This window comes from Choloepus didactylus, chromosome 7, assembly GCF_015220235.1.
Source record: "Choloepus didactylus isolate mChoDid1 chromosome 7, mChoDid1.pri, whole genome shotgun sequence".
In the NCBI taxonomy this organism is placed as follows: Eukaryota; Metazoa; Chordata; class Mammalia; order Pilosa; family Megalonychidae; genus Choloepus; species Choloepus didactylus.
Window position 1 is genome coordinate 110,482,328 of NC_051313.1, and position 13,256 is coordinate 110,495,583.

The following is a 13,256-nucleotide window of genomic DNA, read 5'->3' on the forward strand; positions in this document are numbered from 1 at the left end:
GTGGCGCACACACACACACAATTGAATACTATTCAGCTCTAAGAAGAAACAAAGTCATGATGTGTGTGACAACATGGATAAACCTTGATGACATTAAATTGAGTGAAATAAGTCAGACGCAAAAGGACACATATTGTTTTACCTCACTAATATGAGCAAACTCATAGGTCACCAGAAGACAGAATGAGGGCAAAGAATGGGGAACTGATGCTTAATTTGTGAAGAGTATGTAATAAAATTAATAGTAAATGTTTGGAAATGGATAGAGGTGACAGTTGCATATTATAGCGAGCGTAATTAACGTGATTTTATGTGGGTACGATTGTGGTTGAAAGGGAAAGTTTAGGGTTGCATATGTCACTAGAAGGAAAACAAGGATGAAACATGGGACTGTAAAACATAGTGAATCCTGTGGGTGAAAATGTTCTAGAATTGATTGTGGTGATGAATGCACAAATCTGTGAATATACTAGAAGACAATGACTGTACACTTTACATGGATTGTATGGTATGTGAATTTATCAATAAAACTGCTTTTAAAATATATATAAAATAAAGGCCTTGCTAGATGATTAATGATAACTTATCATTGTACTTTATTTGCAAGGAAACAGGGTAAGAGACTAGGATATGTTTACATCCAGTATCATTTCTAACTAGGACTACATGGCACAATCCTAACAAAGATCCTATAATGCTATTTTTACGTGTTTTAAAAATTGCTTTTAGTCACCTCTTAGTGGCAACATTACCTTTCAATACCACCAGAGCAACACTTGCACCTCAGAAATACTCATTAAGACATAATTATCACTTTATTACAAGGCTTATTTAACTCTAATTTTCAGATCTGCACATATACTTTAGAGTAAGCAGTTTCTTTAGCTTGTAACGTGTATTTGCTGCCAAATATGCTAGTGTGCTACATATGATAAGCAATTTAATATGTCAGAATTTAGATTACCCAGATCTGAAATAAAAGATTTTGCTTAATAGAATCTCCATTCAGTAGTACTAAGAAGAAAGTCCTAGGAAGTCTTTAAGGTTTAGGAGTTTGCATTTGAATCCAGGGTAAGGAATTACATTAATGACAATAAGGCACATATAGACTAAAGGATTAAAGTACTTTTTTAAATGACTAAGGCAGCAATTTTCTCTAAAAAAGAGCCTAAGACTTTCCCTGGTCTTGAATTTGAATGCAAAATAAAACCTGACCCTTTAATTTTGCAAAATAAAACCTGACCCTTTAATTTATTTCTACCCCACCCCTGGATTATTTTGAAGCACATCCCAGATACCATATTATTTTGAAAATCTGTAAATATTTCAGCAGGTATCTCTGAAGAATAAAGACTTTTATCTTCATCATTTTATCACAATGATGGTGCACCTCCTCAATATCATTTTCACACATTAATAAGTCCTTAATAGCAACAATATTCAAATTTACCCTTCCCAAGCACTTTAACAGTTGAAGACCCCTTTTTGAAATAAGGACACCATTAGATAAAATGACATGATATTTGAGACACCATTAGATAAAATGATGTGATATTAAAGACTTCACCTGTTAAAAAATTAACAGTGTAAATTTAAAATCATCTAAATCATGTACATTACCAAAGGGCAATTCACCTCTGAAATAAGAGGGGTATATACAAAAAAATGTAGATTATGCGCCCCACCCCCCCAATTTTTCTCTAGGCCTTTATAAATTCTAAAATTTGAACCATGAAATTAAGGCACGACTCTCCATAAATCCATACATTGTGGATGAAGTTAGTCATTTATGAAGTGTCTCAATATGGTATGAAGGAAATAATCAAAAGATAATCAAATGCATGTCCAAGTATTTAGAAAGAAGTGTACTGATGTCTAAAGTTTAACTTTGAAATGCATACAAAAAATAAGACATTGATGGATGAATGGTGGAAAGATGGGATAGTTTTCTGATTAGGCAACTATAGCAAAATGTTAGTGACAGAAACTAGATGGTGGGTATACAGGTGTTTATTGTAAAATTCTTTCAACTTTATGCTTGAAAATTTTCTTAATAAAATATTGGGAAAACATCTAATAAAAAATAATCAAGCCTATGATCATTGCATGATGGCCTAATGGTTATATGGTCTCTCCAACCTACTGGCCTTGCTCTAATGGAAAGCTCACCGAGCAAACTTCTAGTTATAATTTGGATTTCCATGTATATTAGCCAGAGAAAATATGTTCAGCAACACAAGTAAACTTGAGAAATATTTCTCACTGCATACTGACAAACTGGCTTTCTGCATTTTACACCAGTTTCTTCTGAACTGGATGACTGAGTTGGTTTCTGAGAGATTCTGGATACAGTATAGAAAATCAGGTTTTTTGCCTTGTCTCTAATTGCAGCACATTAGTTTCTCAACTAATAAAATTAAAGGTCATGATACAAAAAAGTATATATGATTTCACTTATATGAAACTCAGGAAAGACAACAGTAACCTAGAGACAGAAAGCGGATCAGTGGTTGCTTGGGACTGGATAATACCGGGAAAAGGAAGAGAGGGAGGTTGATTGGGATGTAGTACCCAGAACTTTCCGGGGTGATGCAAGTTCTCTGTATTTCAGCCCCTCCTCCATCCTCTTCCTTTATGAGATTTCTCCTTGACTATTAAATTTTAGGAATTATATCTTATAAGACTAAAATATAACTTGAAGTATGTGAAATGACTAAATAAATATAACATCATGCAGATTTTCTTTCTAATTTATCCTGGTAAATTCAAATGCCCCAATTTAAGAACATTTAAACTGCTACATTTTGAAGAGCAAAAAAGGAAGCAGCTTCAAATCTAGTAAGGAATTCTCTCATGTTAATGAGACAGTGGTTCAGCTTGGGAGCCTGATACTGAGACTCCTAACAGTGAATGCTGAACTTCAAGAGCAACTGGCTTCAGGGAAACCAAATGTTTCTAGTGCTATGAACTTCAGTTAGCAGAACTGCAATATTATCTGACATGGTCTTTCCTCAAGTGCTCAAGATTCTGACAAAATTAAGCCAGCCAGATTTAGTCTGTCTAGCTACTGTACCTAACTCAAAATTTTGTTTTTCTTCCCTTGAGAGGGAGAGATGGAGAGAGAAGTGGGGGGTGGGGGTGGGGAGTGGAGAAAGAAAGAAAGTGTGTTTATTCTGGCTAGCATAAACATTTTCTTCCTAGAAATCTCTCCTCCTTTCAAGATGCAGAAGCTAAATAAAGTGTAGCCAACCACCGGGAACCTACTTTATGTGGAAACACACATATTTTAAAGCTAAAATTTTCAGTAAACCCTCCAGTGAACAGTGGCTTTGCAAACTTTTCTAACACCCACAATAAAAAAATATTTCAAAACACAATTCAGCACACACATACCTATAAAAACATGTAACTGAAGCAAAAGTTTCATGAAACAATATTTATCCTTATACAACATAAGATGCACCTTTACATTTTCTATTCTATTATTAAAAATTACTATCAATGGCCCACTAAATTAACTTGACAACTTACTAACAGGTCCAGATCTGTGTTTGATAAAGACTAGCCTAGAGAACAAAGGGCTGTTTAGCTTCCCCATCATCCTAAAGAGGTTTCTGGATTAGTTTCCTAACTCACTCCTTCTTTCCACAAATGGGTGAACCAGATGGCATGCACTCTCTCCAAGATCCTAACTTCAAAGAATCCTGATGCTTAGTATAGGAGTAAAAACTTGTACTGAATCCTCAGAGAGAACCAAGGTACAATGGGAGTTTGGAGGATAGAGATTTTTTCCAATTATGGATAAATCAACGAAGACTTTAAGAAAAAATGGCATTTGAATTGGTCTTTACTGTGAGAAGGACTTAGATACGTGATGATGTGGGAGGGGGTGAAGTACTCCAAGTGAAAGGAGTAGCATAAAAACAAAGATAGAAAAATTTCAGCACATGAATAGCAGACTAAAAGGTCCCACATTGGGAGAAATGTAAACGTGACTATAAAATGGGCACCATACACTGAAGACCTACTCTGAGTGCCAAGACATTCCCTAGACTCTCTACATGAGTTAAAATAGTCTTTAAAGTACTAGGAGGAAAAAGCTCCATTTCTTCCCAAAAAGAAGCTAGACACTGTTAGGGAGCAGAACTTCTCAAGTCAGAAACTTGTTTTCAATCTTAGGAAATAATATACTTCTAGATCCTCTACACTTCAACCTCGGGACAGAATACGTTTCCCAAAAATTTCTTGGCAAGATAACCAAGGCCTGTTACCAGCTGGGCTTTCCAGCCCAAACTCTGGCCAGCACTGCCCACTGCCCCATCCCATCTTCCACTTCAAACACACAGGACAACTTAGCGCCTCTGTATATGCTTTTCTCTCTTTTCATGCTCTTCCATTCTTTCCAATCCAAAGAAATGCCATCATCCTTCAAATGCGTGGCAGTGTTAAACCTTCAACAGCGAGGCTGTTCGTAGCTTACATGTCAGTACTTCCACAGGACCCTGAATTTAGCTCCATTATACCACTAACCGTTAGGTATTAATTAGTTGTTTCTCTGTCAATCTCCACGGGGCAGGGACCTAACCCCCTCCCCAGGACACAGATCCTTCCTTGTCTGGCACATGGTAACTGCTCAATACTTGGTTGCCAAGGGAGATTTTCTCTTAGGCTAAAGAAAACCCCACAAAACTATAAATTATGTTTCTATAAACATCTGCTGAGAAAACGATAACGCGTGATTAGCACGTATGTTAGAAAAAAATGAACAGATGGCCGTGGACTGAGCTAATGATTCACATTCAAAACGATATACAAAGGTGAAGGAGAAACATAGTTAGTACATTCTCAAGGGACGGAGAGTTCACCGAATGAAAAATGGATAAGACGAATATGAAAAGGAAGTTGGGCAGTTCCAGGAAAAAGAATGCGCAGGGCTATCAGTCTTCTAAGTTAGGTTCCAGGCACCGAATGGACCGGCCTTACAGCCCGGTCAAGAAACGGAGACCGCTTGGTTGAGCTCCAAAACGGAGGTGTGCGGTTCTGCCCGGGCGAGTGGGGCGGGGAGGAGAGGAAATGACGAGCCAAAAGGGGTGGTAACGGCGCCGGGCCGGAGACCCCGGCGAGCGGGCCTGGAGGAGGGGCACGACGGGACAAGGGGATTAGGCCAGCTAATAGACCCCCCGCCCCCGGCCAGGGAGGCGACAGGGGCGGGCCCGCAGTGCTCGGAGGCGGGGACGGGCCGGCCCCTCTCGCCGCCGCACTCGGGGCCTTGTGGCTGCGGCGCGCGTTTTCCCCTGGCTCAGGGGGGCTGCGAACAGAAGACCCGGCTCACGAAGGGCTGGGTGGCTGAGGCCCCGCAGAGAAAGATTTCCCCATCCCCAGGGCCGAAGCATGGGGAGTACTTGGGAGGATAAGTGTGAGGCACGAACGACGAGGAGGAAACCGCCGAGGACCGGGGCGCGCGTGTGTGTACCAGAGCGTAGGCACATTCGTGGCAGGGTAGCCCAACCCAAGGCCTAGGGCCTGAGAACCCAAGCCTAAGCGTCGGGGGAGTGAGGACGCATCCCCAACTGGTACTGGCACGCTGCAAAGGTCGGGACCCCGAAGTTCCTGCTCCTGGGACTGCCATCCCCGCGCGGGGCGGCCCCCTGCAGGCCTTGACCGGGAGTGCCCCGAGGTACTCGCAGGCACTGGACCGGGGCCGTCGGCCACCTGGCTCGGCCAGGCTCAGCTCGACTCCCCGGGCTCGACCGGCGCCTGGGCCTCTTCTGAGTGGTCAGCGAGACCCGCCAATCGGGGCGCTGGGGCCGGCTCTGGGCCGCTGGATATTGGCTCCTCACACTCACCGTGCCTCGCTCCCCCGGTTCGCTGCCCGCGCTGATTGGCTCCAGTACCGGACCCCGAAACCCAATCAGAGGCTCCAGCCGCCGCTGCCGCCGCCACTGCCGCTGCCTCGCAAAATGGCGAACCCGAACAAAGGGGAATCGGGCCTCCCTCCAACCGCCTCCGCGCAGGCGCCTTTAAGACCACGCCCCTAACCCCAGCTCTGGGCTCGCCCCACCCCCCGTTAAGGAGCACTGCGCAGGCGTCCCCAGAAGCCTCGCCCACTTCCCTGATTTGCCAAGACCCCAAGCTGAAAGATTACGCAGGCACCCTTAGACCGCGCCAGACCCTTCAACTCGAATACTGCCCTGAACATAGTACCACGCAGGCGCTAACCAGCTACTTCTCCAACTGCCCACCCCTCCTTTGCTGCCCTTGGAGACACACCCCTGGGGCTAATGCGCAAGCGCCGCTCTTGCCTACCCGCAGACAGCTTTCTCGTTACGCATGCCCGGGAGGCGGCGGGAGCCCACGGATCTTACCGCCGGAAGTTTGGCGGCCCTCACCAGAGAGTGCGGGCTCTGCTAGCTAGCTAGAAGGGCTTGTTTCCGCTTCGCTCCTAGGTGGTGAGTGGCCATCTTAGGTGCGTGCAAATGGGGCTGTGGCGGGATTGGTTCTGCATCTGGGCTTGTCCGCTGCTCCCCACCCACCAGAGCCGGATCTGGAGCCCTTCCCCTGGGGCGGGGACCTCTTAGCGGCAGACTCCTTTCCAGGTGAAGGGGAACCCTGGTACATTGGGGCTTTAAGGGAACCTTCCTGCTCCCACGAAATCCCAGGACAGACTTATGTTCTCTCTCACCCGCCCTAGGGCTGGAGACAGAATGGGAGGCGTCTTTAGACTCCCCTTTCCCCCAAAAAAATTAAAGAGAGGAAGTGAACCTTCCTTGCTAGGCCGCCTTTCCTCTTCCCCTGGGTTCCTGACAGTACGCTCCCTGGTCGCGGGTTAACGAGACTGTGCTCAGGTCCCTCCTATTTCCTTTTGGCCCAAACGCACTGGGGAAGTACTTTTGCGTACAGAGAAAGGAGACTGGCCTAAATCCGCCTTGCTCGGCGGCGTGGGAAAAGGAGGAGGAGGCGTGTCTCAGAACCTTCTGCTGCTTCTAGCCCGGCAATCCTCTAAGAAAAGCGCCCAAATGAGAGTGGGTCGCGGCGGCCTACGGACCCAGGCATTGTAGCTCTTCCTTGCTCCAGAATAGTTTTGTATTATTTCCTAGAGGATGAGCGAATTCGCCTTCAGTGATAAACGTTGGGGAAAGAATTTAATGAGTGAATGGTCAGGGCAATCTGAATGTAATGTGTCAGACTGCCTAAACTTTTTTACTTCCCTTTCCTTTCTCATAGCTGAAGAAACATTCAGTCCTGAAAATAGCGACTCGGTATCATGGCCGGCAGCCCTAATGAAGATCCAGAAGGAAGCAGAGTGCGTAAACACTATTAAATTATTGGTAAAGTGAAATTCAGAATAATTGAGGTCAAAAGCATAAACACTTTTTAATTAAACCAATAATTGAATTGCGTTTTTTCTTTCTCTGTTTAGCTGATTTTGCTTCAGAAAGCCTAATAAAATTCTAGGTTGGCACCATACATCACTTTCCTTTTACACATGCTTTAATTAGTTGTAGTTAACTCCTTAAAATAAATTCTGAGGATTTGACTTTAAATCAAATTGCCTGGTGTGGGAGGGTGTCAAAGTGAAAGAAAAAACTTAGTGTATATCTAATAAGGCATGTTCTTTCCGTTTGCACATTTTAGATCGTGTATGTGAAAGGAGACCTTTTCGCATGCCCTAAAACAGATTCTCTAGCCCACTGCATCAGTGAGGATTGCCGCATGGGCGCTGGTATAGCTGTCCTCTTCAAGAAGAAATTTGGAGGAATGCAGGAACTGTTAAATCAACGTGAGTTTTGAAAACAGAATTTTTGTGTTCTTCCCTGGGTAGATCATCTCTTGATGGCCTGTTATTAGTTTATAAAGCAAAATACACATCTAAAGAGGGGGTTCCTAACCACTGAGTACTTTTAAAATCATTCCTCCACAAGAATGACTTATAGTTCAGGCTCTTATCACACCAAACCTGAATTCTTGTAAATGTTTTTAATCTCTTCCTTATCATAAGACTGTAGATTTATCTTAAAATACTTTGATCATATTACTCTGCTTTCCTGAAACCTTTAATAGTTTTAAAGTGCTTAGCAAAGTCCACAGGTATTAGCTTGGCATTCAAGATCCTTTATTTGTTGATACTCTACTTATTCTTCAAAGGGAGTTTAGAAACCTCTTTGTAAGGATCCCTCCCATCACATTTTACCAGTGATTTTTAAACTAAAGATGTATATTATAATCATGTGGAGCTTCTGAAACAATGCAGTTGATCAGACTGCATGCTAGTCTTACTGAATCAGAGTCTCCACACATAATTCTGATTTCAGCCTTAGACAAAAGCAATTTCTCACTGCTTTGTGTTGTAATTATTTGTAAACATGACACCTCTTCTGGATTGAAAGCCCCTTAATAACTAGGAGCCTTTTTATACATCTGTGTTCCCTATAATACTTAACACAACTCTTTGTATGTAAAAAGATAATTTCTGAGTGAAAATACATTTGGTAAGTCAAAATGCTATACATTCTAAAATATAATTCAGGACAACAGGCACTAAGGTTTTTAAGTGGGGAAGGAAGAGTATATTTGAAATTACGGGTAGGATAAAAGAAGGGATGTGAAGAAAACATGCTTATTAGAAAGCTGGAAGTTAAGGAATACTGTATTCTAAGAAAGTTGATAAAGAGCAAAGTATTCATAGGAAACAGAGTAGGTTTCTTCCAAGGTGAAAATTACCAGATCTGTGAAGATTAAAATGTCTAAGAATAGAATAGGTGGCTTGGTTTTAATTTTTCCTTTCTACTATTAAATAACTGTTTTTCTTAGAAAAGAAATCTGGAGAAGTGGCTGTTCTGAAGAGAGATGGGCGATATATATATTACTTGGTAAGCTGGGGCCAATTCTCAATATGTTCTAAGGATTGGTAAAGAGATGGGCTCTACTGCCTTTGTGATTATCATGATGCTCCACTCTAGATGACCAAGGGTGTCAAAAAACCCCTGATCCCAGGCCAACTCAGATCCAGTGGTGGTGGTTACCTGGAGCAGTGTTAGAAAGGAACACGAAGCTGCCTCTCAGCTCTGGGAAAGGGTACATCCACCACAGACATGTGTTCTAAGTCTTTCAGAAGTTAGGAATGCCTTTCCTCTAAGCCAAACCATACTTTATTCTTAATCATAGTAAGGTAGAAACAATAATATCTCAGGAGACAGTTTGGCTAAAGGAGTTTTTCTCTTATTATCTCCCTTATAATATTCAGCTCCTCTCTTGTCCTGTGCCTGAAGGTGGGATTCTTTACCTGTCTAAATGGTCTTTGGTTCCAGCAAAGATGTAGCTTCCTTAAGTGATGGTGGTAGACAACCTACTACAAGCTTGATCTGGACAGAAAACTGAGTGGGGAGATGTTCTTGACCCTTTAGGCAGGCATTGTGGGCTATAGTGACTGCCCATCTTTTTATCTTTTTGAGACACTACCGCTTTCTTCCTTTTCTTTCATAGAGAAATAGATGGCAAGCAAGCATGGTTTCTAAATAAATAAAGACTTTTAATAGGGAATTTTCAGGTGGTATGGGTTCTTTGTTACAGTTAGGCAGCCTGTCTCTTGGAAATGACACACTTTTGCCTACATTGCTTAAAAACAATAGACAGTAGACATGGAGTGCTAATCACATGGACTGCCTAGGTCAAGGAAAGATTATATGGCAGTGTCTGGGTTTTTCAGTACCTATCCAGGGGATTTTACCAAAGGGCCTCCCATACATTGTGGAAGGGGCAATATGCCATTTGTCATCCCTGCTATAGACTTAACGATTCTATAAAAATAAACATTCTTTTAATTATCAGGATGTTGGGGTCTGCGATGACTTTTCATTGGCTATCATTTTGGACCGATGAAAGTTTGCATTGTCTTTTTTTCACTCAGATTACAAAGAAAAGGGCTTCACACAAGCCAACTTATGAAAACTTACAGAAGAGCTTAGAGGCCATGAAATCCCATTGTCTGAAGAATGGAGTCACTGACCTCTCTATGCCCAGGTAAGGAAATCCAGGGCCCTAAAAGATTTGATTGGTGGGTTTTTTTTTTTGTCTTATCCAAAGAGAAATGACTTAAAAACTGTTCTTTAACCCAAAATATGGACTTAAAGGTAGACAAATTTCAAAACTTTGTAAAATCATCAGTGAATCAGTTGTCTGATTGCAGGCCAAGCCATACTTATTACCTAGTTTGGGTTGAATGAACTAGAATAGTAAATTTGAAACAAGCACTTGCCTCACCCCTTGCTGCTTAATGGGAAGAATGAATCACTGTAACTCTGTCACATTTGTTGAATTCCGGGCATCCTCTGACTTCCTGAAGCATTATATGCTAAAGAACAAAGGCTGAGCAATTGTGATTTTTCCCTCGGGGCACTTCTAGGCTTCCCAAAGCTGTTAATCCTGGGTCAAGAAAGTTATAAATTATCACCACCATTTAAACTACCCACCTGTTTGTGGTCAATGTGAGTAGTAGCCAGAGCATACATCCCTGATCTGACTTCTTAGACCCGAGCTTTTGGGAACTTGTGGGAATGACACTGGGGCTCCAATCACCCTTTTGCTTCCTTATCAGCAAATAGGCTTAGGATCACCTCTTTTCTTCCTGTTACCCTGGTAGTTTTGAGTTCATGGCAACTGCATGCAGGTTTTTTCCAATTTCTAAGTTATTATGTGCCTGCAGTATTATCCTTTTATCTTAGGTTGGTTTTAAATATATTCATGGCCTGTGTATCAGAAACTGTTTGGAAATTGTTTGCCAATTTTTTTGCCTGGGTTGTTGAGTATCAATAGAGTAACATGTTGGAAGAAAGGTAGTATAGTTTTGTATATAGTCTCTTGGGCTGATTCAGGCTTCTTACCAGGATGTTGCAAAGACCTTACTCTTGGATTGCCACCAGGTTGGCATTTCTCAGCATTCTATCTGGACTTCCCTTGTCCCTCTTCTTTTTTTGTTTTTTCCCCCTTAACATTCCATTATGATTAGTGTATTTTAAAAATGGCAACCTTCTGTCATCCCATCCACAGCCAATTTTCATCAGTAGGCATAGAGGGTCAGTGAGTCTCCCATGTCAAGACGGAATTATACATGTCTAAATGTTGCATCAATAATTGGGAAGTGGTACCTTATTAGGCAAAAGAGAAGTGACAGCTGTTGGACATTGGGGCTGTCTAGGATCAGCCTTGAGTGACTCACAAGAATTGATTTCCAAACTCCTACCATGGCTCCCTGTAGGTGTAAGACCAGCTAACTTGTCTTTATGCTTTGGGTGGATACAGCCTAAAGGAATAGGGAAGGAGCAATTTCCTAAATAATTTCATCACAGCCAATGGACATGTTTTGTCTCCTTCAGAATTGGATGTGGTCTTGATCGTCTGCAATGGGAGAAGGTATCTGCAATGATTGAAGAGGTATTTGAGGCAACAGACATCAAAATTACTGTGTATACACTCTGAACAGATGAGCATTCTGGATGTGTCCGTGTTCTCCTGTGTGATCCCTGCTGGGCCATAGGACTGGACAAGCAGACCTTAAAATGGACAGAGGAAACTTTCATGTGAAAAAGCCTGTTTCACAGGCCAGGCTTGGGTTGCATCTTCCAATGGTCAGCCTGGGATTCTGGAGGATGGATTATTTGGGATATGTTGCTCTCTTTTTTTGTGGGGAGGTAAGGAGTAGGTGGCCTGACATTAGTCAGGGGGACTGGATAGTTGGGCCTGTAACCTGTTTGCTCCAGTATGCTACCTGAGTTACTTGGCTGGCCGGTAGAGGGCAGTATTGATTCTACTTCTCTGCTTTTTAAGAGAAATTTCAAGGAGGATGAACATTTCAATTAGTTTGGTATCTTTTTTCATTTGTACACTTACTTGGTGTTATCTTTATTTCATCACATTCATCCTAGGAGAGAATTAGGGGTTGTTTTGTTTTTGTTTTAATTACAAATTTGAGTTCTGTGTTTCTAATAAGGAATGTGTGGTAACAAAAATGGAAAAATAAATATCTTTTTCTTGGGGTCCAGTGAGATTCTGTGCTCATGGCTATGTTGGTCTGGGCTTGGGTAATGGAGAATCTGTGTAGCTTAATTTCAAAGTACAGCTGGGCCTGGTGGGAAGAGCAGCAAGGTGAGAAATAAAAATAGACAAGAACAATGGGTCAATATACAGGTAAGGAGGGTTTTTAGAATCTCCTCGTGGTGAACTCTTCCTTCTCTGTCCACTGCCTAGCGTGTGTGATTGGATCTGTCTGAATTTAATAGTGAAACAAATGAAATAATGTAAGTTGAATGCCTGGCAATGAGCTTATCACAAAGTAGAGACTAAGTAAATTAGTAGTTCTTAAAAAAATCTATATGAATTAAAAAAAAAAAGAAGGCCCACCTCCTCTCCCAGAAAAAGTCTTATTTGGTGGATGTGGGGTGGAGCCCATGTTTCTTTCTGTTTTTAAGCTCCACAGAAGATTCTGGCTGTGCAGCCAGTGGGGGTTGAGAACACTGTGATAAGTATCAGTCCCCTTTTCTTCGTATGCTAAGAGAGCAGTAATTTTTCCACTTTTGTTTTCATGACAGAAGAATAAAGTTCATGGATTTAGCACAGTGGTATAGTATCAAAGCTACTAGAGAAACTAGGAGGTTCCCTCTCCTCCCCTACTGGTGCCAAGCTTTACAACAGACAGACCTGTTATTGATTTTTCTCCCTAGAATGAATTTTGAGCCTGTCACAGGACTTGCTGCTTTCCCAAGTGTGTAACAACAACAACGTTTTAGAAGGGGCTTATTGAAACACCAGGAAAGCAATGGTTTTATATAATCTTTGTTCTTTAGACTTGTGCTGTTACCATGTTTCAGCCTGATATGAGGCAGCAGTTTCAAAAAGTATTTCACTTCTTTTATATCTTTATATAGTAGACAGTCTCTTTGTCGTTGGTGGGGGTAGTGTAGGGGTATCAAACATTTAGACTGAGGCTTTTCTTGAAGCTTTGCTTCTATGCACGTTAAGTAAAATAAAATTGAAGCAAAAAAATAGGGAGAGAATGCCCAAATACACAAAATTGAAACTGAGAGTGGGACAATAAGAGGAAACTTAAAAGAATTAAAGTATTTTGCTTAACTTTGTGCAAATAAATCTCAATACGTGTCAAAAGATTGCTTTTCTAGACTTCTGCTTTTAAAGGGATTAAAGTTAATTTCTTTCATAGAATATGAGCCTGTCTTTTAAGAAAACATAGTCTCATCCAGGAT

The 13,256-nt window shown here is 41.8% G+C and overlaps 2 protein-coding genes across 14 annotated transcripts in view; one reads left to right on the top strand and one right to left on the bottom strand.

Moving 5' to 3' along the window:
- NFYA (nuclear transcription factor Y subunit alpha) overlaps positions 1-6,377 on the bottom strand; it is a 40,928-nt gene extending 34,551 nt beyond the window's left edge. For 6 of the 8 annotated variants that reach the window (XM_037842716.1, XM_037842715.1, XM_037842712.1 and 3 more), the window contains exon 1: positions 5,847-5,983. The gene's annotated coding sequence lies outside the window, so the exon portion shown is untranslated. Of the gene's footprint in view, positions 1-5,473; positions 5,984-6,306 lie in introns of those variants that run through there. The other 2 variants (XM_037842711.1, XM_037842710.1) reach the window with 2 other exon arrangements.
- Positions 6,165-12,041, top strand: OARD1 (O-acyl-ADP-ribose deacylase 1). Of its 6 annotated transcripts, none has more exons than XM_037842723.1 (6): positions 6,165-6,449; positions 7,225-7,303; positions 7,636-7,780; positions 8,812-8,870; positions 9,908-10,020; positions 11,373-12,041. In XM_037842723.1, the coding sequence occupies exons 2-6, from the start codon at positions 7,265-7,267 to the stop codon at positions 11,473-11,475; spliced, it is 459 nt and encodes a 152-aa protein (XP_037698651.1). In that variant the 5' UTR covers positions 6,165-6,449; positions 7,225-7,264; the 3' UTR covers positions 11,476-12,041. The 6 variants fall into 6 exon arrangements, with proteins under 6 accessions (XP_037698651.1, XP_037698647.1, XP_037698649.1 ...); XM_037842719.1 differs by having other exon boundaries at positions 6,166-6,466; XM_037842721.1 differs by lacking the exon at positions 6,165-6,449 and adding an exon at positions 6,472-6,596.
- Positions 12,042-13,256: the final 1,215 nt, after the last annotated feature.

Excerpts from the sequence above, each read along its gene's own strand:
- OARD1 (XM_037842723.1), top strand. The coding sequence starts at position 7,265 with ATGGCCGGCAGCCCTAATGAAGATCCAGAAGGAAGCAGA. Across the intron at positions 7,304-7,635 it reads AAGATCCAGAAGGAAGCAGA|ATCGTGTATGTGAAAGGAGA; the intron begins GTGCGTAAACAC and ends TGCACATTTTAG. Across the intron at positions 10,021-11,372 it reads ACTGACCTCTCTATGCCCAG|AATTGGATGTGGTCTTGATC; the intron begins GTAAGGAAATCC and ends TGTCTCCTTCAG.